Here is a 23,948-nt window from a genome sequence, read left to right on the forward strand (position 1 = left end):
TACGGCACAGCCAGAATGCAATGTTCAAGGGATGAGCTCCCCTCTTATTGTCCAGTTACCATTCTGAGTGGGGGACTGCAAAAGTCAATTCGGGAAGGAACCTATAAACTAGTTGAGTTCCGGAAGCTACTAACTTGTAAGCGCTATGTACTACAAGAACATGATCTGAAGGGACCGCTGGCTACGGATATGACTCCTTTCGGGGGTGGAGAAGCGATAGGTTGCGCGGACACGCGGTACTCTCTCCCTGTCCCCATGCCATATCTATACAGCGACGGTTGGCTCCAATAGGGTATAAGCTATAGTGGAGCGGAAAGCATCATCGGTTTAGGCAGTTCATCCCCCTCTGCGGTGCGTGCGAAAGATTCGAAGCGAGGAGCGACAGCCGGTCATCCGTGGTCAGTGAGCACGAAACTGATGCCTACGAAGCCAATTCAGAAGACAGCGAGGAAAGACAGTTGGTAGGTAGCGAGTGCTCCGTCTGGCCCAGCTAAGCGAATTTAATGAGGGTCGGTCAGACAAGTCGGTTTAGAGACTACCATAGGGAGGAGCAGAAGAGGATTAGATTCTGGTTCAGTCAGAGGGAGCTCTCTTCAGTAGGCTAAGATGTCGATTTATTAAGGTCAGTCGAGCGAGGAGCGATTCACCACAGAGGAAATTCACTGGACAATCTGACCATCTTACCCGATTCCCTGAGTGGTAGCAAAACAGTGAGAGTTCCATTCCCTTACCAGAGGTAACTAACTTGTAAGACAATCTCTACAACCAAGTCTGAGATGGCTCAAGAGTGACTTCCGGAGAGCTACCTCACTGTATTCCCTTACCTTACAATCTGAACTTAGATTCACAAGACCTGTTCTATCCATATGATAAGTCCCGGACCTCCGTGTGCATGATCACACTAGTTTATATTAAAATTTAATACCGATCATTACTTGTTAAAATTATTCTTAAAATCTACAAAGCATTTGTAAGTTTAAATTTGGGTTCCTGCGAACTTTATATTGGATTAGGTCGGATCGAAATAAGATTCTGACCCGATCCGATTCTCCATCACCGTTAAGTGCAAGGATCCGTCGGCAAGTTTGCTTGCAGAAGAATCAACTCAGCCGTTTCAGGGAAACACCTCTGCTCCCAACCCATGGCAACGGCGACGGTGGAGGATGCGGCGTTCGAGGACGATCAGATCTCTTCCATGACCACCGAAGACATCATCAGGGCCTCACGCCTCCTCGATAACGAGATCCGCATCCTCAAGGTCTCAAACCCTAACGCCCAATGAATCGTTCCTCCTCTGCTTTTCCCTGCAATATAGGGTTTCGTTTTTGTTTCTCATTTTTTTCGCCATCTTTTCTTTTTTGTCGTGTTTCGGTGTTGGTTGCAGGATGAGATGCAGAGGACGAATCTCGAACTCGAGTCCTTCAAGGAAAAAATCAAGGAGAACCAAGAGAAAATTAAGCTCAACAAGCAGTTGCCTTACCTAGTTGGAAACATCGTTGAGGTTAGCTTCCTTACCATTATTTCTCTTGTATGGATTAGTTTGTCTTTGTTTCCGTTAAGTTTATTATCATGTGGTTACGTCAAACATGTATAGAGGTGTGGTGCACTGTCCATTTAATTTTTAAGATATGTGTTTTTCTGTGATTAGCATGGCATTTTTTGTTGTTTCTGTATCCTCAACTAAATGCAAATTTCTGCTCAATATTGTTATTCTGAGTAAACTTTTTTGCTGAAGATGGTGCAGGTTAGTTTAACTATGCACTATTTATTTTTTTGCTCTTTTTCTTTAGTTTAACAAATGCAAATAAAAGGTAGATTAATTAATGCAAGTTGATGAGATTTCTAATCTTATATTCTTCTCCAGATTTTGGAGATGAATCCAGAAGAAGAGGCAGAGGAAGATGGTGCAAATATTGATCTTGATTCTCAAAGAAAGGGAAAATGTGTTGTATTAAAAACTTCCACCCGACAAGTAAGATACGACCTGTAACTTTTTTCTACTGTTTTGTTCTTGTGTATGTATATGCCAATCAAGATTTTTCCCATGAGATATGGCCAAGTGTATTAAAAGTTTTGAAAAGCTCTTCTGCTGGTTCTGAACTTTAATGAATTCTATATAATTGTAAAGTTTCAATCTTCTTTTCTTCTTATTTATATTCATGCTTCTTACGGTTCTCATCTATGGTCTATGCATAAAGTTGTTACTGCTTTGTCTTTCTGCCATCGTCAGTTTGTGGAAAGGAAATAATTATGGTTATTATTTGGACTTGGATTATACGGATTCATGTTCGAATTCAGTTCGCAAACCAACTTGCCATGACCCATGGTTGTATCATTGTATGTATAAGTACATAATACCAATAAAATCGAATATGAACTTACATTCACAAACATAATTATACATGAAAACATTATAGTCATTATTGTGAACACACACAAACACAAATAGCTTAGTTGAGTTGAGTCAGGAAATAAAGTTATAAGTTTGATTGGATGCCTCATTATTTCCTAAGTAGCCTGAACCATACAACATATACGTCACTGTGAATTTATTCATTGCATTCTACTAACTGTTGTTCTCTTTCTTCTTCGAGTGGAATATGTTCCATGCTTAAATGCTTTTTCTTTTTGACTGTGTGTGGTTTTCAGCTTGGTCCAAAACTGTTTCTTTATCCTTCCTAAAGCTCAGAAATTTAATTCCAGTTTCATCAAGCTTCACTTAGTTGTAGCCAAGCTTACTGTTAGCTTAGTCTATTTGCTAGAATCATCTTTGGTTGTGATTGCTTATTTCGGTTGTCAGGAAATTCATGCATCGATTTAAATGTGCATTCTTCCTTTTTATTGACTTCTTACCATCAAATATCCTTTTAGATAATTGATAACCTAGGGTATTCACCATTAATAATCAAGGCAACATAAAATATCATTTCTAGCTAAAAAGGAGAAGGAAGCAAACTGAAAGAGCTTTATAATTTCAACTTTCCTATTAAGCGCAATCAAACACTTGAATAATAGTTCAAAAAGTAGGTTCATTCTCCAAGGTCAAGAATAATGCTATTGATTTTTTATTATTTACTTAAAATTGACAGTTTTTGTTATTTATTTCAGCCAACAAAGAATGTTGCCTACTTATTCTTTTTGTTTATTTTCTTCCAGACAATTTTTCTCCCCGTTGTTGGGTTAGTTGATCCTGATAAGTTAAAGCCTGGTGATCTTGTTGGGGTCAATAAAGATAGTTACTTGATCTTGGACACTCTTCCTTCAGAATATGACTCACGAGTGAAGGCAATGGAAGTTGACGAAAAACCAACAGAAGATTATAATGATATAGGTGGTCTTGAGAAACAGGTAATTTGTTTATGTCAATGCATGTAACTAAGTTTCCGAATTCCAAATCCAGTCATGAGTTTGCTCTGTAGACCTTATAGACGTTGGCTCTTTTCCCACACTGATTCCTGAGTTGTGTTCTGCTGGTCTAATATTAACCAAAAATATTAACCAAAACAATTTGGTACTTGTTGGGAAATTCTTATCTAAATCAACTTGTTTATTTTTGAAAAAATTTCAGATTCAAGAACTTGTTGAAGCTATTGTTCTGCCAATGACACACAAAGACCGTTTCGAGAAATTAGGAATTCGCCCTCCTAAAGGAGTGCTTCTATACGGACCACCTGGAACGGGTAAGACATTGATGGCACGAGCTTGTGCCGCACAAACAAATGCAACTTTCTTGAAACTGGCAGGTCCTCAACTGGTTCAGGTAACATGTGATTTCTTATTCATATTTCCTAAATTTTATTGATTTAATGCTATACACAGAATGTTTTTTTTATGAAAATAACCTAAAAGGTTACATGAAAACAGTTTTGCACTATTTGATATGCTATGTTGGTTCTTTCGATAAAATTTACTTAAAAGTTTACATGAAAACATTTATACACTATTTGATTATGATACGGTGATAAAGATGGGCCTCTTGTGAAGCGGGCGAAAGCAGCGAGGACACGTAGAGCTTAAAGTCAAATGGTCAAAGTCGCAAAGTCGGACGGACCTGGGGATTGCTGACCAAGCAAGGTTGACCAAGCGGGTCTCGCAACGCCGATCGTACGTGAAGGGCAGGCTGGACCACTCGAACGACCATCTTTGCAACTCGCAAATGGAATTTGAAGTTGAGTACTGATTCATCCGGCCCACTGTCTTAGCCGATTAGACCTTAGGTCCGATCGAGTACAGATCCGATCAGACATAGTGCACCTCTCTGTCAACATGAAGGGCCGAGTGAAGAACAAGTTGGCAGTTGCATTCTGGAAGGTTGAGCTGGCAAGCTCCCGGCTGAGTGGCCGTCAGTCGGCTTATAGTAGAACCTTGATATATGTTACATCGTACTCTTTTAGAAGTTTGTGTCGGAAAGGATAGAGAATATCCCGTTGACAAATCAGCCTTTAGAAGCTTCCAACCTGTTAAGTCACAACGATCTGCAGGCTCATTTAAGGAAAGATGTCAGTGGTCTGTCCTTTCTTAGGAAAACTTTGGGAAGCGCTAATGCTTTGAGATGCGTGCATAACGTAACAATGACTATAAAAGGGATTTCCATTTATAGGCAGAGATATGTGATGCTACGCCATTTGCTACAGTTCACTATTTTCTTTTCCTAAATCGAGCACTGACTTAGCATCGGAGGGCCAATGGGACCCCTAACGCTCATTTTTTTATAGGTCAACGCGGAGTCTTCATCGAGTCAACAACAGAGCCACGTGAGCTTCATCGATTTTGGACATGATCAAATTTGGCGCCATCTGTGGGAATCTCACCTGTATCTGAAACGTGAAGATGGAGGACACTGGACGGCTCGCTACAGTGACGTTAACCTAGAAGAGGTAGAGATGCTGATTAATGCTCGAGCTGCAAAGATGGTGCAACAACAATATGAAATAGCAGTAGAGTGTCAAACGTTGAACGACCCAGCCGTGTCCGCTACTGGCCAACACGCTGAGTGTGGGACTCGAGTGGAGGGTTACACCAGGCGCGAACCACCAGCCAACGAGCACTTTTCATCAAGCACCCGCCTTGACAACTAACTTACCATCAACGCCCAATGCACCGTTATCATACCACATAACGTTATACAGAACGCCTTCGAAAGAGCATGGTAAAGAACACAAGAATTGTCCTCCGAGGATGCACCTGTTCGGGTCGCTTGTAATTTGCTCGAGCGGGTGAATCTACATTTTCGCAAGAAATCTTGGATGACCAGCTGTCGGCTGCCAGCTCACTTCCGGCCTTTGTCGATCGGAGAGTATGGAGAGGATCGACTGATCCTGAAGATCACCTACTCAAATTTGACTACATCGCCACACTCCACTATTACACTGACGGAGTCAAATGTCGAGTGTTTCTTACCACATTGTCTAGCTCGGCACAGAAATGGTTCAAAAGATTGCCGATCGGATCCATCTATAACTTCAAGGATTTTCGAGCGGTATTCCTCCAACATTTCGCTAGCAGCCGTCGCTACCAGAAGACTGTAAATTTGTTCTTAGTCAAGGACCTAAGGAGGTCTTACGAGCTTTCATCAAATATTCAACCAAGTGGCCATAAATATCCCGTTAGTCACTCAGGAAATTCTGGTAAGTGCCTTTTTACAAAGACTTGTAGATAATAATTTCTTCCGATTCCTCATCAGGAAGCCTCCGAGGGACTTCGATTATCTGCTCGGATGAGCTATACATCAATGTTTAGGCCCAGTCAGCTCAAAAGAAGGAAGTGATCCTCGAGCCTATTGTTGGTCACGAGCGCCGATCGGCCAATAGCAATGTGCTCCCGAAAGTGGCTCGAGTGGGTCCTTAATAGTAATATCAGGAGTCTCGACTACATGTAGTCTAGCATGTGGAAGTTGAATGGACGAGATCCATTGAGCCTCGACCGTGGACCCCAATGTTTCGCTCCTACCATCGCTCAACGACTCACAACACTAAGGATCGCTACCGCTTTAGTTTGAGGCCTCGCCAATCGGTCCCTCATGGATATCGTCGACGATCTCCCTCTCTAACGCGTCAATTCCACCGTCGATCGGGAGCCCAAGATCAAGACAACACACCGGCCGAGCAGGACTAGCGACAACCCCAACAAAGAGAACTAAAGGCCCACTCGAGCATCCGTCGAGCAGCCAGTGCGCCGGTCGGATTGCGAAGAAAAAATCGGGGTAACGCAGCCCGGGGCGACATCGACATGATAGCAGGCGGTCTGATTGACGGTGAATTCAACCGCGCTAGGAAATCACAAGCTTGGAGTTTGGAGAAGCAGCGCGAAAAAGACACAAGGACTAGAAATCAGTTTCAGTCCTCGAGGTTTGGAGGGAGCTGAAATCCTGCATGACGACACCTTAATTATTAAAGCGGTAATCGCTAACTCTAATATCCACTGGACTTTTGTTGACACCTTGGTTAACATCATATTCAAGAAAGCGTTTGACCAACCGTAAATAGAAAAAAGCGAGCTCCAGTCCATGACGACTCCATTATACGGTTTCACAGGCAACAAGGTTCTGCCGAGTGGTCAGGTTCGGCTGGCCATATCTCTTGGAGAGGAGTCGCTCATGAGGACTTGTTGCACCAATTTTATCGTGGTGGACGCGTCCTCGGCCTACAAAATAATACTCGACCGACCGACGCCGATTGAGTTCCGAACAATAATCTCAACATTATGCCAAAAAGTCAAGTTTTCGATAAACGACTTGGTCGGTGAGGTTAGAGGTGATTAACTCGTGCCGCATAAATGGTACGTGGAGGTGTTCAGAGCTGAGTCTCAAGCGGCTCGGAAAGCTCAACGACTCGGAAAGCTCAATGACTCGAGGTCAACGCAATTCAGGAGGTGCCTCTCACTTTAGTGTATAAAGAAAAGGAGGAAGTCCAAAGTCACCCCAACCGACTGGAGGCCACCACATTCATTGCGGCCGATCTGAACCTCGAGAAGAAAGCCGAGCTTGTGGCCTGCTTAAAACGAAATCATGATGTGTTTGCATGGGCAACCCATGAGCTCTTGGTCTCTCCAGTAATAATGCAACAAGAGTTGCACGTTCGACCGGATGCTCGTCCGGTAAAGCAAAAGAAGAGGGACTTCAGCTCGGAACAAAATCAAATTATCCGAGTACAGGAAGAGAAGCTGCTTAAGGCAAGACATCTGAGAAGTACAGTTCTCGACCTGGCTTGCCAATGTGGTGTTGGTATCCAAATTGGGAAACAAGTGGCGAGTCTGTGTTGATTTTAGAGACCTGAACAAAGCTTGTCTGAAAGATTATTAGCCGCGTATCGACCAATTGGTGGAATCTATAGTTGGATGTAAGTTGATATGTATACTGGATGCATATCAAGGAGATCACCAAGCTCTGCTCTTCAAGGAGGACCAAGAGACAGTCAGCTTCATCACGGTAAATGAAACTTACTACTACAATGGCATGCTGTTTGGTTTGAAGAATGCTGGAGCCACATATCAAAGATTTATGAATATGATGTTTTGGTGGTAGATCTACAGAAATATGAAGGTATACGTCGACCACATATTAATAAAATCCCTCCGGGTTATAGACTTGTGTGTAGATATCAAGAAAACATGGCAGACCCTGCGAAGATACGGAGTCAAACTCAATCTCAACAAATGCTTGTTTGGGGCTAAGAGGGAATGTTTCCTCAGCAGGGGAATAGAGGCCAATTCCAGCAAGGTGAAAGCACTTCAAGACATGCCCTCGTCGCATAACTTTGAAGGAGGCTCAACGGTTGATCGGACGAATCATTGCTCTCTTAAGGTTCATCTCAAGATCGTCCGATCGAAACCTGCCGTTCTTCAAAATTCTACACAAGCGACCAAGTTTTAGTGGGATGACGAATGCGATAAGGCGCGGGAGGAACTCAAAAGCTACTTATCTTCTTTACATGCACTTGCAAAGCCCATTATCGGTGAGCCACTTTTGATCTACTTGTCTTCTATCGAACGGGCCATTAGATCGGCGTTGGTGCGACAAGACGGCAACGAACAACAGTCGGTGTACTTTTTAAGTTCTTTATTAAAAGATGTTGAATGCCGCTACACCTGTCTCGAGAAGTTGGCGTATAGGTGGGTCTTGACCGCTCGGATGTTACGTCCTTATTTTCTCTCATCTTATCATTGTGTTAACTAACAACACACTTGAGTTCTCCTCAATCCTAAGGCGTCGGGATGACCAATTAAATGAACAATGGAATTGAGCGAATTGATATACAATACTAACCCTGATCGACCATCAAGGTATAGGGCGTAGCTGATTTTGTGTCACAAATACAGAATCCTGAGTTGTAGGAAACTTGGAGAGTCTATGTGGATGGATCATCCACTTGGCAGGGCAGTAGAGCGGGATACTCTTTGATATCACCAGCGAAGGCAGAATGCAGTTGCCCGTCCATTTAGACTATCGGGTTACCAATAATGAAACCCGATAATGAGGTAGAATATGAAGTTCTGATCGTTGGTCTACAAGTAGCTAAGCATGTTGGTGCTCTCGGGTTCTTTTTTATTCTGATTTGTAGCTGGTGACCCAACAATTCTCATGCATCTTCGAAATAAATAATATGATGTTGAAATTATATGCCGAGGCGTTTGACAGATTAAAGTCAGGATTTCAAGAGGTAACATTGTAGAAGATTCCCTGGGTGGACAATCAATATGCGGATGAGCTGTCCAAGTTAGCTAGTTCTTTGAGTTAGTGGCGTTGGATAAGCCGGTCGAGCAGGTATTGCTAGTGGCTCATATTGAAAGACCGACTGAAGTAGAAGTGCAAAATGATTGGAGGACACCTTTGATAGAATTCCTCCGATTGGGAAATATTTATTAGATTGGGAACAAGCTTCAAATACGTCGGGTCGGAAGACGTCCAATACATTTTGCAAGAAGTACATCAAGGTTTGACAATCATCCGGACAGTCATTCACTGGCTTGGAAGATCTTATTGGTAGGATATTTTTGGCCAACCTTGCAAGCAGATGTAGCTGGGATAGTGACCACTTGCCTTTCATGTCAAAGACATCAGAACATAACATACTGACCTACTGAAGAGTTGAAGACATCGATTTTCTCTTTCTCGTTTGCATGGTTATTGTTAGACCTTTTCCTATGGCGATTGGTCAAAGAAAATTCCTACTCGTAGCCGTGGACTACTTCTCTAAGTGGGAAATAGCTGAGCCGCTCGCTAAGATAACTGAGCAGATCGTTATCAAGTTTTTATGGCAAAATATTGTGTCGGTTCGGTGTTCCTCACAAGCTCGTTTCTAATACTTGAAGACAATTCCAAGGATGAAGGCGTAAAGAATGGTGTGCCAGCTATGATATTCTACAGGTCTTTACTTCAGTAGCCTATCCTAGAGCAATAGGCAGGCGGATGTCACCAACAGAGAAATTATCAGAGGACTTAGAACCTTGCTCGACCATCTTGGAGGGATTGGGTCGATGAACTGTCGAGTGTGCTATGGGCGTATCACACTACACCCTGAGAAGCCACTGACACACCCCGTTCCAATTGGTGTATGGAGAAGCAGTAGGCGTCGAGTCCGATCGGAGACAACTATATGACGAAGAAAACTCCGAATGGCGTCTTATGGAGCTGAACTTAATAGAAGAAATAAGAGATAAAGTAGCCGCTATGTTGATGACGCATCGACAGAGAATGAAACAAAATTGTAATAAGAGGGTTATTCCTTGATCTTTCCAGGACGACGACTTAGTAGGGAAGAGAATCAAATCAGTATGCGACGTCAACAAGTTAGAGGCTCCATGGTATGGACCATATAAAGTGATACAAAAGCTCAGTTTGAGATCTTATTATCTGCAAAATGAAAATGTAAGAAATCTGGATCGACCATGAAGTGCAAACCATCTACAACCCTATCGGGTCGTGTAATAAGTTTGCGTTGAATTTATGTAAATTGTAAAAATTATTGTTCCATGAATGCAGGAGAATTTAAATAAAAATTATTAAGTGTCCTAGACTCTCGCGTCGTTCGACCGAGTTATAAATGAGTTAAGCTCTCGCGCTAAGTGTCCCAGACTCTCGCGCTGTTATAAACTCTCACATTAAGTGTCCTAGACTCGCGTCGTTCGGCCGAGTTATAAGCGTGCATCCTCTCGCGCCAAGTGTGTCAGACTCTCGCGCCGTTCGACCTAGTTATAAGAGACCTGAGCTCTTGCGTCAAGTGTCCCAGTCTCGCGCTGTTTGACCGAGTTATTAGCGAGCTGAGCTCTCGTGCCAAGTGTCCCAGATTCTAGCGTCGTTCAATCGAGTTACAAGCGAGCTAAGCTCTTGCGTTAAGTGTCCCATATTCTTGCACTGTTCGGCCGAGTTATAAGCGAGTTAAGCTCTCACGCCAAGTGTCCTAGACTCGTGCCATTCGATAGAGTTATAAGCGAGTTAAGATCTCTCGCCAAGTGTCTTAGACTTGTGCCATTTGACCGACTTAAACGAGCTAAGCTCTCGCGCTAAGTGTTCCAGACTTTTGCGCTGTTCAGTGGAGTTATGAGCAAACTTCACTCTCGCGGTTAAGCAAGCCGACCAGCTATCTCGTAAAAAGGCTTGTTCCATGACCAAGTCTTAGAGAATTAGGCCGAGCAGTTAAGTTATTAGCTAACGGGCTCTTGTCATTAAGTGTAGAAACTCTCTTGAGACCCAAGAAACCACTACTGTGGAAGTTTTTCATAGGGTTACTGGAGTAGCTTGTGGAGGCTAAAGTCTAAAAGACGAAAAGAAGTAAAGTATAAAGTAGTGCATCCACATAATGAAAGCTCTGAAAAGTAGAATGGCCATGCGTTAGCATTAATCTGAGAAGATTTTTACAAAGTTACTTGGCTGCTACAAGAAAGAATTAATAAACAATAACAAACTGCGCAAGGTTTGCAATTACATCATCGGGGAGCACCTCCAAAATCTTCTTCCTTTTGATAAAGGATGGAGGAACTTCGGCGGAAAGATAGCCGCCCTGCTTTAGCTACTGGATAGTTCCATCAATGCCATAGCCGAATAGCTTGATGGTCCGGTTAGTTAGCATCTGGTTGAAATCTCTCAAACGGAGATACTCCATCCTATAGGCTTCCAACCGGTTGGGCTCCTTGAGTTTATCAAGTTCGGCCCTTAGTGCTGGCAGTTCAGTGTCTTTCTCATCAATTATTCTTTTGTGTTCATTGAGCTGGAATTCATGGCTCGTCTGCTCTACAATGCGGCCAACTTGCTCCGCTGCCAGGGCCACCTCCGCTTCCTTGAGCTTTTTCGTCAGGCTCTGAGCCTTCTTGTTCTTGATGTCGAGGTCTTCGATGGCCTTGAGCATCCGGGCATTCGCTGAATTGATCTTTGCTTCAAAATTATGGGCTTGATTCCTAAGTTTCTCCAGCTCGACAAGTTGATCGTGGTTTTTGTCCTTCTCCACGGTCAAGGCTTGCTCGGACCCAAGGAGCTGCTCGGATTGATTCTCCAAGTCTTCTTTTAATTGCGTCGCCTTTGAAGTTAAGCGTTCGATTAAGGCTTGGGAAGAGCCCGCGCCCTTGCTTGGTGTTTGCGCTTGCTTGAGCTTGTGGTCTAATTGGGCGGCCTTTGCCAAATAGCTAGGCCGTCCACCTAAAAAAATTGGTTAGGTTAGGCCGAGCATAAAGTATAAATTTAAAATATTATGCAAACTTATCTTAGTGGAATTTTAGCTGAATCAATCGACCAACTCAACAGGAGAAATGGTCGCCGTCATGGCTCGGGCTTCTGCCTATTCTTGGCCAAGGGACCTTGAATCCTTATTTTATGCTTAGGCACGCGTGACTCTTCTGGATCAGGGTAACGCCATAGTTGTCAATCGCGCGTAGCACCTTGTAGCGCAAAGGGTGCACATGGCTATAGCGCATAGCGAATAGCGCAGCGAGGGTTATTTGAAAGTATAGCGCCACAAGTATATAAATATATAATATATAGTATATAGTAACATCAATTCAATAGTTCATACTTAAATAACAAATATATAGGTTCAACTGTTCAAGACATATAAAACCTCAATTCTAAAAATAAAAAAAACATAATCTAAAATTCATCTTTATCTTCAACTTCTTCATCAAGATCGAGACCATCTTCTTCATTTGGAATTGCATAACGCTCGGCATCATTCTCCTCTTCACTTTCTTCATCAAAATCGAATTCATCCTCTTCATCTACAAGATCAAGTGTAGTAGATGTTCCTATCGGCCTTTTCCCTCTAGACTTAGATGTGGACGCCTTCGAACTTCTTGTAGGTGTAGATGTGGTCATCTTTGAGGCTCGCGTAGATGTAGGGGTCGCTTTCGAGGCCTCTTTGGATTCTCAATGTATAAGGAGCTTCATTTACTCCAACAGCATCTGCAACATCTAGCCAAGTCAAATCATCACCATCATGAACAAAGTCAAGCTCTTCATCCTCCAGTCTCCCTACCAACCATTCATTTCCATCATCTACTTCACTCAATATGATAGGATCGATGGCATCACGACCATCGTATCTACGCCTCAGAGCTCTGTTGTACTTAATGAACACCAAATCATTCAGGCGTTTTTGCTCCAATCTATTCCTTTTCTTGGAATGAAGTTGCGCATGAGACATGAGAACGAATTCTTAAAATTTTACAGTAATAAAAAATAAAAATTGTAATATTATAAAGGCTTACATGTTCAAACACACTCCAATTGCGCTCACAACCAGAAGAGCTACAAGTGAGACTGAGTATCTTCTGGGCAAGTCTTTGCAACTTTGGTATCGAAGCTCCATACGAGTTCCGCCATGCAGCTAGTTAATAACAATAGTTATATACTTATATTAGTATTTCTCATTGAATTTATTTCAAAAAAAAAAAGAGTAAATATATTTTCATACTTGGTGATACAACCTTTCTCATTTGGATTGCAATTTGCTTTCCAAAAAGACCTTTTGCTTGTTTGTATTTTAACAACTCTGTATGTATTGTTCCCTCTGACTCGGGATCATCAGTCAACCTACTGATTGAATTGTACAACCCCATAACTACTTCTTCATCTTGTTCTATCTCAGAATTTGAGTAAAAGAACTCGGGGTTCAAGAAATAACCCGCTGCATGCAAATCTTGATGGAGCTGCAACTGCCACCTATGGTCAATTATCTCAAAAACATCTTTGTACCTATCCTCATTATTACCGAAGGCTTTTGCTATTTTCTCCTTAGCCCTATCCATTGCCTCATATATATATAACCCATGGCAGACTTCTTCTCCCCATCCACCAACCGAAGTACTTCCAATAATGGCCCACCAACTTTCATAGCATAAATGATGGAATTCCAAAATGAAGGCATCAATATAATTTTCTGCGCTTGCTTACCAGTTTGTTCCTTCGCGAATTTGTTTTTACTCCAATTTTATGAAGTAAACATCTTTCTCAAATTTTGCTTATGCTGCTGAAAGCTTCTCATAGTCAAGAAAGCAGTGGCAAAACGAGTTTTAGCTGGCCTTATAAGGTCTCTTTGGCCAGTGAACTCTCTCATCATGTTTAACAACATAGTTCGGTTGTAAATATATCCGTTAACAATGATTGCCCGCTCAAGCGCCCTCTTCAAATCCGGCATTTTGAATACGTCCTCAAACATCAAATCCAAACAATGTGCTGCACACGGGGTCCAATACAAATTTGGATAGTTATCCATCAACTTCTTTCCTGTAAAGAACAAGAGCCTAATAGATTAGTTAATCAAACTAATTTATGAAATTGAAAAGATGATGTAAGTTAGTATATTAGATTTTCTCACCAGCAAAAACATTATTCGATGCACTGTCGGTGACCACTTGAACAATATTATGCACCCCAACTCTTTGCACAAACTTGTCAAGAAACTCAAACATCTTCTTACCGGTATGAGAGTAGCTAGATGCATCAACTGATTCAATAAACATGCTGCCTTTTGGGGTATTCACTAAGAAATTGATAAGTGATCTCCCCTTTCTATCTCTCCACCCATCAGCCATTAAAGTACAACTATTCTTCGCCATCTCTTCTTCATTTTGTTTCAAAATCAGCATTGTATGGTTGATCTCTTCTTTCAAAAGAGGTTCTCTCACCTCATGATAACTAGGTGGTTTCATCCCAGGACCATATTGTCCAATTGCTTCAATCATTGGCTTGAAACTATCATATTTGACCGCATTGAATGCGATTCCAGCATCATACATCCACCTTGCAAATTTTTGAGCTGCATCAGACCTGAGTTTTTTTTGAACTTCATTAAATTGGGGTCCTTTGCCACCTTGATTCTTGGCTTCTAGCTTAAAGAAAGCATTTATAGGTCCCAATTGCCGAGGTTTTTTGGCTTTAATATTGACGAGTTGGCCGAGGAAGAAATAGATGTCGACCTCTTTCTACTAGAGGGATCCCTGTGTGAGTCAATATCATCTCCTTGCTCTTCTTGTATGTCAAAAACATCATCAAAGTGAGGTATGGAATCCATGACAGTTTTTTGGGCTAACTTTTCTTCAAAGTGATCTTTCATTTCTTGCTTAACTATTGCTGGGACTTTTGGACAAAGTTTTGTATTTTTAAATCCTCCAACAAGATGTTGTTTGAGCCTTGTTATCCCACCCTTGGTAACTTTTTGGCAAAAGTTGCATATTATTCCATCAACAATCTTTGTCTGGGTTGACCATCCTCCCATAATTCCATCCAATATCTTTTTTTTTTTTATATCTTCTTGTAAGTTTTCCATCTTTTAAACTCTGAAAAATAAAGAAAAAACAAAACTTTAATCAATGTTTGTAGAATCCAGAAACATTTATTTCAAGATGTGCACACTCATTCATCAAACAGGTGCAGATAGAGAGGAATTGGATGTATTTATTACCTTGTAATATTCAAAAATGAAGCACACAACCAGTAGGAGGAGAAGGTTGTGTAGAGTGGAAGAAGCAGGAGAGCAAGGCGAGGCGAGGCAGAGACCAGAGGAGAAGCAGTCGTCCCTTGTGCAGGTTTCTTAGGAGAGCAGCGAGATTGGGAGAAGCAGCCGTCCCTTGCGCAGACCAGAGGAGAAGCGCAGGTTTCTTAGGAGAGCAGCGAGATTGGGAGAAGCAGCCGTCCCTTGCGCAGACCAGAGGAGAAGCGCAGGTTTCTTAGGAGAGCAGCGAGATTAGGAGAAGCAGCCGTCCCTTGCGCAGACCAGAGGAGAAGCGCAGGTTTCTTAGGAGAGCAGCGAGATCAGGAGAAGCGCAGACTTTCTTAGGAGAGCAGTGAGATCAGGAGAAGCAGCTGTCCGACCCTTGCGCAGATTCAGCGATCCAGTTTTAAAAAAATAAAAATTGGTAGGGTTTCTTAGGAGGGTTTGAGAGCAGATCCAGGTTTTTTAAAAAATGGGCCTAAAAAATTTATGTAATGGGCCTTTAAAAAATAAGCCTAAAAAATTAGGCAAATGGGTTAAAAAACTAAATCTGTGCTACATTTTGCAATAGCCCTGCTACGGGCGCTATTGCCATCCTCGCTATAGCGAGGATAGCGCCAATAGCGATCGCTATCGTCAAGATCGTTGCGCGTAGCCACTCATCGCCCCAGGCCGTCGCCTCGCCTCGCCTCGCTATTCGCTATAGCGAGGGCTATTGGGGCTATTGACAACTATGGGTAACACCACTCGTTTGTTGGCAATCTAAGGATGATCGTTACATGCCTACGTGAACTGGAGCCAATCGACTCTGAGTTGGCTTTAACCCTTGGATTTCGACGTTGGAGCAGAGCGAATGGTGGAGAAAGGGATTGCAGGTTCGACCGGCGCTGGGTGCAGATAAGTTAGAGGTTGTACAACGATTGCACCAGACGGCAGTTTGGAGAGGGAAGGCTTTCGGTCGGAGGATGGGGGAGTTGGTCTGCCCGTGGCTCCTTCGAGGGCGGCAGAAGTGGGGCTCTCTCCTCGCTCGGAAGGTGGTCGATGTGTAGACGCGATGACAGAAGTTTGGGGGATTGAAGTGATCGAGTTGACAGTAGCTTCCATTCAGAGTTTTTGTGGTGTTGGCGCTGAATCAATGCTTTTGTGGAAGTTGTTGACTTTGAAGGCACCGCTACGACCACCAAGGAGGGTCGCTTGAGAGGTAGCTTGGTAGTGTTGGCAGCAGCGTCACTTCCCGCTACTTTGCTCGCTTCCCCTTCGCAGGTCTGCGCTTCTGAGGTCCCGATCGGCAATAGCCTATGCCTCTCTAACTCGGTAACTCCATGAGGTTCCAGCTCTCCATCAGTAAACTTAGTGGAGTCGCTCAGTAAATCCCTAAACATCACTTTTGCTGCAAAAGAGAAGAAAAGATCCCTTAGATCCAAAAACAAGGGAAGACAAAGCTGCTCACCAAATGTGCAGGGCAGTCGGGCACGGACGGGACTCAATCCAAACATATATAGAACACCCTCTAGTAGTAGCTTGTTTATGTGATACTTTAGGTCGGTTAGCTGCGTCGCGACTTGGAGGTGGGTCCGCTTCTACAAATATTTTCTCAGCTCTGGGGGATTGGGTGCATTTGCCACCCGGTTGGGAAGGTAGCTCAGCCGGGAAGTCGAACATGGAAGCAATGAGACTTTCAACCCTTGTTGGAAGAAGACATCTTAGCAAAATACACGATGTCGACCCGTGCTTTAAAGAGGAAGACGCTCGACTCGGATTGATTAGGGTAATAAAAATAGTTAAAAATATGTGGATTAAAAGGAATCCTGTACAAACGGAATAGTATTACCACTCCGTATAGTAGCTTAAAAGAGTTGGGTACTAGTTGATGCAATGAAATGTGGAAGTATCTACAGACTTCGGAAAAAACGGGTGGATTAGGAAACGAAGGCCAGCATACAGTTGGTCCTTAAAGAAAGTTAGGAAATCCTCAGGAGGAGTGTTGGGGACGGGCGTAGACGGAAGGAATGGTGAGCTTATGGTCGGAGGGAATATGGTATGTGAGGTTCATCTGTCAATCTTGTCGCCATTGAAGTTCGACGAGGTGAAGGTGTACTATAGGCCTAATATGGTAGTAGGAGGAGAAGGAGAGTGCGCCATATGGAGGAGAAGACGAAAGGTGCAGATCAAATATTAAAAGGGGAAAGGAGAAGGAACTTACTAGATATGAATCGCTGGTGATGAGTAACAGAGAGCAGAAAGCTGAGCAGATGAAAACGAAGGTGGAGGTGATATAGTGCGAGGAGAAGCGGTGGCCATAAAAACCTTGTCGATTATTCAGAGTTGTCCAATCAAGGGCTTAGAAAAATGAGACTTTCTCTGGGCCGTCAAAATTCAAAAGGTAGTTGTCACATCAAATCTTAACAATCACCTATCACATCAGACATTCGACGGCACGAAATTGGGGCACAAAATTGGCATTAATGGGGAATGGAAATGATCAATAGGCGCATGATGGAAAAGCATGCTCGGCATGCTTTGCATTAATGGCAAAGGATTTGAGCGATTTCCAAGAAATTGGGATGACATCAGTAGTAATTAAAAGGCATTGAGTATAGGAGGTCGCCCGGGAAAAAAGATGAGAAAAGAGAGCAAACTGCTAAGTATCGTCAACATTTGATCTAAGCGGCGTTAACCTCGGGGTCGCCTAACCGGTGGCCAAGCCAGTAAAGTGCCTGGTCGGGAAGAAGAGTTGCAAAAATACCAAGTGTCCAGGTAGTCGGACTTGCAGTCTCCTTCGACTAAACTTGAGGGGAGGACTTGTGATATAGTGATAAAGATGACCCCCCTCGAAAAAGCGGCAATACTTAGCTTTACAGGCTACACCAACATCTTTTGCGCCAGAAAATGAATTTCTTAATCCATTTGCGGAAGGTGGTGGGGAGATAGTAGCAGCAGCTGGCACTGAAGAAAAACATCCAGGTACCAGTCAATTTGATGATTGGGTTTCTGACTATCCTAAATTGCAACAGCTGCAGGAGCAAATTTATTCCCAGGCGGAATCTGCTTATAGACCGCCTGCTGACACAACAATGAACCCTGTGGGATATCCCCCTAATCGAGCTCCGAAGGATGAGCCTGTAAGTCATTCAGTTCCACTTCCAAAACAGAATTTTAAAAGGCAAGATCAATCCGAATGGTGGAATCTACCCACAGCGCACCAACAAACAGGAGCAATCTTGACGCTACCTCCTCAGCTTAACAGAATAGAAGATGTATTCTTGAGGTGGGAAGCTATAACTAAAAATATAGTTGCTCTACAAAACTTTTCAGATCCCCAAGACAAAGCCGACTACATTGAAAATTTATTAGGGGAAACAGAGAGGCTAACTTGGATACAGTGGCGAATGGCGTATCCAAATGAATATCAGGAGTTGATCAACTCTAGTGATGGAAGAAACGGCACTCAAAATATAATCTCTCAGATTAGGAGAGTATTTATGCTAGAAGATCCGTTTCAAGGATCGACGGATATGCAAGATAGAGCATATCGAGATCTTGAAAGGCTAAACTGTCAGCAGGTAAAGGATCTTATCCCGTTTCTTACTGACTATATGAATCTTGCTTCCAAGACAGGAAGGCTTTTTACTGGACCGGAATTATCTGAGAAATTCTGGCTTAAGCTTCCGGGAGAATTAGGCAGGCGAATCAAATCTGCCTTTGATGAAAAGTATCAAGGGAATACTGTGGGAGTGCATCCCAGAGTAATTTTTACCTATAAGTACTTGGAAGAAGAATGCAAGAAGGCGGCATTTAGCAGATCCCTTAAAGATTTGTCCTTCTGTAGTCAAATGCCAATTCCAGGGTATTACCAAGATTCTAAAAAGAAATATGGACTTAGGCGGTCAACCACTTATATAAAGGCAAACCCCATCAAACACATGCCAGAGTAGAGAAAAAGAAGCACCTACTCAGAAACAAAAAATGCAAATGTTTTCTGTGTGGAGAAGAGGGGCACTTTGCAAGAGACTGTCCTAAAGAATTCAAAAACACTAGAAGAGTAGCTCTTTTCGAAGGCATCGAAATTCCTGAGGATTATGAAATCATGTCAGTACAAGAAGGAGATGCACCTTCAGACGCCATATTCAGTATATCTGAAGGAGAAGACTACCAGGTGAACACCATCCTTAATCAAGAAATGCTATTTGTCTTTATAGAGCAAACAAATTCATATATGATAGGAAAAACGGAAGGATGGCAACCAATGGTGAAGGTATCTAAGTTACAGCATGACTGTAACCACATTTGGGAAATTAATGGAGAAATAGCATCTCCATATCAGAAGTGTTCTTGCTGTAAAAGAATCACTATGCAAAAACACCGAATGCATTGCGGTGTTTGCCAGATTACTTCATGCGGGATGTGTACCCGAAATTATTTTGACATGAGCATACCAGTAGAAAGGTCAGTCCCTGTTCCTTTTACTCCAACTAATTTAATTCAGGAACAGCAAAACTATATTACTTGGGCAGCAGCTGAAATTGAGAGACTTAAGCAAGAAGTTGCAAGTACAAAATTACTGGCCGAAATCCAGATTGACCAGCTAAAGAAAGAATATGCTACTGAGAAGGAAGATTTGCTCAGAATTCAAAATGCCAATATACTAGAAGTTGATACTGAGAATGAGGAGCTTAAACTAAAGATAGATCTTCTTGAGCTTGAAAATAAAGATCTCAGAGGAAGATTAGAAAAAGGGAAGGAAGTTTTTCAAGTGGAAGAAGAAATATTTGAGGAAGAAGCTCATGTTCTTATGAATTCAGGAAAAGAAAAGGTATTTTCCATAGAGGAAGCCAAGCAGCCAAAGCTAAAAACAAATGGGCTCTTTAATCTGGTAGTAGAACTCTCTATTCCGGGAATTGAAAGTTTCAAAGTCAATGCAATCCTTGACACCGGAGCTACTACTTGTTGTATTGACCAGGTATCAATACCTCCTTTAGCTATTGAGGATAATACATTTGTTGTCAATTTCAGTGGCATTAATTCAAGGACTTCCGCAAACAAGAAGCTGAAATATGGAAGTATGAAGATAGGGGAGCATCAATTCAGAATACCCTATACCTATGCTTTTCCATTAACATTAGGAGGGAATATTACTATGATTCTGGGCTGCAATTTTATCCGAGCTATGCATGGGGGAATCCGCATAGAAGGCAATGAGGTAACCTTCTACAAAAACATTACAACAATTCATACTCAACAGGTTGTACCTACAGCCCCTGCAATAGAAGAATTAGAGCTCGAGGAAGAAGAGTACAATCAAATCCAGGAGCAGGTATGTCTATGGCAACCCGGACAACATCTCCAAGATTTGATTTCTGAATTAACCAATACCGGTTATATTGGAAATAATCCTATGAAGTATTGGGCTTCTAATCAAGTTACTTGCAGACTGGCAATTAAGAATCCAGATTTAACAATTGAGGATAGACCTCTTAAACATGTAACTCCCCAGATGATGGATTCTTTTCGTAATCATATAAAAGCCCTTCTTGATTTGAAAGTTATCAGACCAAGTACTAGCTGCCACAGAACTACAGCTATCATAGTGCATTCTGGTACAACAGTCGATCCTAAGACAGGGAAGGAAACAAAAGGCAAGGAGAGAATGGTATTCAACTACAAAAGGCTGAATGACAATACCCATAAAGATCAGTATAGCCTACCTGGTATTAATACCATTATTCATAAGGTTGGAAGAAGTAAAATCTTCTCCAAATTTGATCTTAAAAGTGGCTTCCACCAAGTAGCCATGGATCCTGACTCAGTACCATGGACGGCATTCTGGGTACCTGAGGGACTCTTTGAATGGCTGGTAATGCCATTTGGTTTAAAGAATGCCCCTGCAATCTTCCAAAGAAAAATGGATAACTGCTTCCGAGGTACGGAAAAATTTATAGCAGTTTATATTGATGACATCTTGGTTTTTTCAGAAACAGAGGAAGAACATAGGGAGCATCTCAAAGTCCTTCTTAATATATGCCGAAGAAATGGGCTTATATTAAGCCCCACAAAAATGAAGATCGGTAGTCCCACAATAGAGTTCTTGGGAGCAACCATTGGAAATTCAAAAATCAAACTTCAACCCCATATTATTTCCAAGGTAGCTGATTTCAAGAAAGAAGAACTGCAAACTACGAAGGGGTTAAGATCTTGGTTGGGAATTCTCAATTACGCCCGCTCATATATCCCTAATCTGGGAAAAATTCTTGGGCCACTATATTCCAAGACGTCCCCCAATGGTGAAAAACGCATGAATGGCCAAGATTGGGCCGTGGTTGATAAGGTAAAATCTATCATCAAGGATTTACCTGAATTAGCTATACCACCCGCACAGTGCTATGTGATAATTGAAGCCGATGGCTGTATGGAAGGTTGGGGAGGTGTTTTAAAGTGGAAACCTCAAAAATACGATCCAAAAACTTCAGAATTAATCAGTGCTTATGCAAGTGGGAAGTTTTCCCTTCTCAAATCAACCGACGCTCTTTTTGATTTTGATGTGTGAGGAGCGGTTTTATGAACTTTTTTGTATTCCCTTCGTTCTGCCCAACTTATCTCTGTAATGACTTATTTGATTTACCTAATGAGTAATAGATGACCTTCTGCTCTTTTCACTTCTGTTTTAGCAAGGCATTTTTCCATCGTCACGCCAAAGTGTTCTTTATATCTATTCCGCTCGGCACCACGCTTCTGTCCGGCTCAATTCGATCGTCTTAATGACATCTATCATGCGACCGAGCAGCTGCTAGGCTTTCGAACGTAACCGCTCGGCATTTACATGCTAATATCCCTATCTTCCACTGACACACTTTTTCTTTGTGCCTTACCCCCAAAGGGGTTTTCCGTACATTTTTGATAAGCGAGCCGCTCAGCCGTATAACCAGGCTATCGTTGATTGCATCATATGACTGGCTATCCGCTCGGACGTTTATAGACGCCGACTCGTCTCTCGATATTTATCGTCGGAGCTCGACGGTCCTCCGCTCGGACGTTTATAGGCGCCGGCTCGTCTCTCGATATTTAACGTCGGAGCTCGACGGTCTTCCGCTCGGACGTTTATAGACGCCGGCTCGTCTCTCGATATTTAACGTCGGAGCTCGACGGTCTTCCGCTCGGACGTTTATAGACGCCGGCTCGTCTCTCGATATTTAACGTCGGAGCTCGACGGTCTTTACGGCTAACTTTTAACTGATTATATACGCCTTGCCGAGGGGCGAGGGGTCTTCGATATCGAGCGTGCGGCTTGTTTAATATACCTCCAGCCTAACGGTCCGGGGCCTTCAATATAGAGCCTTTGGCTCGGATACAATTCCCCCTGTCGAACGGCGCGGGGTCTTCGTCCTCGAGCATTCGTCTCGTATATTTATATGCCCCGGTCGAACGGCACGAGGTCTTCACGCAGTAAGCCGTTCGGCGGAGGATGCTCAATGTGTTTTCATCTTTTTGCTTCCTGCATTACAAGTACACAGGCGACTAGCATATACAAAAATGAATTACATTCGTGCACCTTTCATCCAGCTCGATAAGGCTGGAGATGATTTGCACTCCACGGTCGATCTAGCTGCCGCCCGGCTTCATCCTCCAAATAATACCCAAGGAGCTTCAAGCTTGCCGACGTCGCCGACCGGCTTGACTTTCTTCCAGATGAGATCGCCGACCTGGAATGATCTGGGGATTACGCGGCGGTTGTAGTTTTGCTTCATCCGCTGCCGGTACGCCATCAGCCGAACGGACGCCTTGGCTCGCTACTCGTCGACCAAATCCAGCTCCATATTCCTTCGTTCGGCGTTGCCATCATCATATCTCATCCTCCGGACGGACTCAACACCGACTTCAACCGGAATGACCGCCTCGTCGCCATACACCAAATGGAACGGTGTGACGCCCGTCCCTTCCTTCGGAGTCGTTCGGATGACCCATAAGACGCCCGGCACTTCATCTGGCCAACTTTCTCCCAAATGGTCGAGCCGAGCGCGCAGAATACGAAGAATTTCCCGATTGGCCACTTCGGCTTGACCGTTGCTTTGGGGATAAGCCACGGATGTGAAGTGTTGCTCGATGCCGTAGCTTTTGCATTAATCCCCTAGCATCTTCCTTGTGAATTGCCGCCCATTGTCTGAGATCAATCGGCGAGGGATGCCGAACCGACAGATGATGTGTTGCCAGATAATTTTTTTGACCATCTGTTCGGTGATCTTGGCTAGCGGCTCGGCCTCCACCTACTTGGAAAAATAATCAACCGCCACTAGCAAAAATTTCCGCTGCCCGGTCGCCATCGGGAATGGACCAACAATATCCATTCCCCATTGATCGAACGGACATGAAACCGTTGATGTCTTCATTTCTTCCGCCGGTCGGTGGTTGAAGTTATGGTACTTTTGGCATGAAAGACACGTTGACACTGTCCGAGCGGCATCTGCTTGTAAAGTCGGCCAGAAGTATCCAGCTAGCATGATCTTCTTAGCTAGTGCTCGTCCGCGTTTTCTCCATATGGGAGTAATACAAGTAAGAATTCAAATCTTACACAGGCAGGAAGAAGGTACACTAGCATTGGTTGTCTTCAGAGACAATAGGTGGCAAGGCGATCAAGCCATCTTCGCAACAATGGAAATTGACTTGACACATGGAAGTCAATTGGTTTATGTGATACCTGATACTATGCTTACAATTTCTGATTTTTACAGAAATATACAGGTATCAATACTTGCACGAGGATATGAAAATTGGCGAAATGGAGAAGCTAACTTACTAATCACTCGGGGATTGGTAGGTAGACTGTCTAATACACCTAATGTGGGTTTTGCCTATGAAATCCAGAATGTGGTAGACTATCTGGCAAGCCATGGTGTAAGAGCCCTTCCCGGAAGAAGTTATAACACCAGAGATGTCTTAGGACATAACTGGGTTATAAGGCAGTCAACTGTGAATATACCAATGCAACCGATAGAGGTAAATATCAGAAATATGCTTGATGGCAGTGTTTCACTACAG

The 23,948-nt window shown here is 43.0% G+C and overlaps 2 protein-coding genes across 2 annotated transcripts in view; one reads left to right on the forward strand and one right to left on the reverse strand.

Moving 5' to 3' along the window:
- Positions 1–1,069: 1,069 nt before the first annotated feature.
- The window catches only part of LOC121976054 (26S proteasome regulatory subunit 6A homolog), a 40,366-nt gene continuing 17,487 nt past the window's right edge, over positions 1,070–23,948 (forward strand). Inside the window, exons 1-5 of the mRNA XM_042528041.1 lie at positions 1,070–1,258; positions 1,385–1,501; positions 1,865–1,972; positions 3,157–3,348; positions 3,569–3,760. Of these exons, the coding sequence (XP_042383975.1) occupies positions 1,142–1,258; positions 1,385–1,501; positions 1,865–1,972; positions 3,157–3,348; positions 3,569–3,760 (726 nt within the window). The 5' untranslated portion in view covers positions 1,070–1,141. The remainder of the gene's footprint in view (positions 1,259–1,384; positions 1,502–1,864; positions 1,973–3,156; positions 3,349–3,568; positions 3,761–23,948) is intronic.
- LOC121976055 lies at positions 12,884–14,223 on the reverse strand. Its single transcript, XM_042528042.1, has 2 exons — positions 13,803–14,223; positions 12,884–13,711 (listed from the first exon to the last, which is right to left on the reverse strand). The coding sequence occupies exons 1-2, from the start codon at positions 14,221–14,223 to the stop codon at positions 13,416–13,418; spliced, it is 717 nt and encodes a 238-aa protein (XP_042383976.1). The 3' UTR covers positions 12,884–13,415.

This window comes from Zingiber officinale, chromosome 4B (assembly GCF_018446385.1).
Source record: "Zingiber officinale cultivar Zhangliang chromosome 4B, Zo_v1.1, whole genome shotgun sequence".
NCBI lineage: Eukaryota > Viridiplantae > Streptophyta > Magnoliopsida > Zingiberales > Zingiberaceae > Zingiber > Zingiber officinale.

What these genes read in the sequence shown, in the direction of transcription:
- LOC121976055 (XM_042528042.1), bottom strand. Translation starts at nt 14,223, where the DNA reads ATGTATGATGCTGGAATCGCATTCAATGCGGTCAAATATGATAGTTTC. An exon ending in ATCGAATAATGTTTTTGCTG is followed by an intron (nt 13,712 to 13,802) that starts GTGAGAAAATCT and finishes TGTTCTTTACAG; the next exon opens with GAAAGAAGTTGATGGATAAC.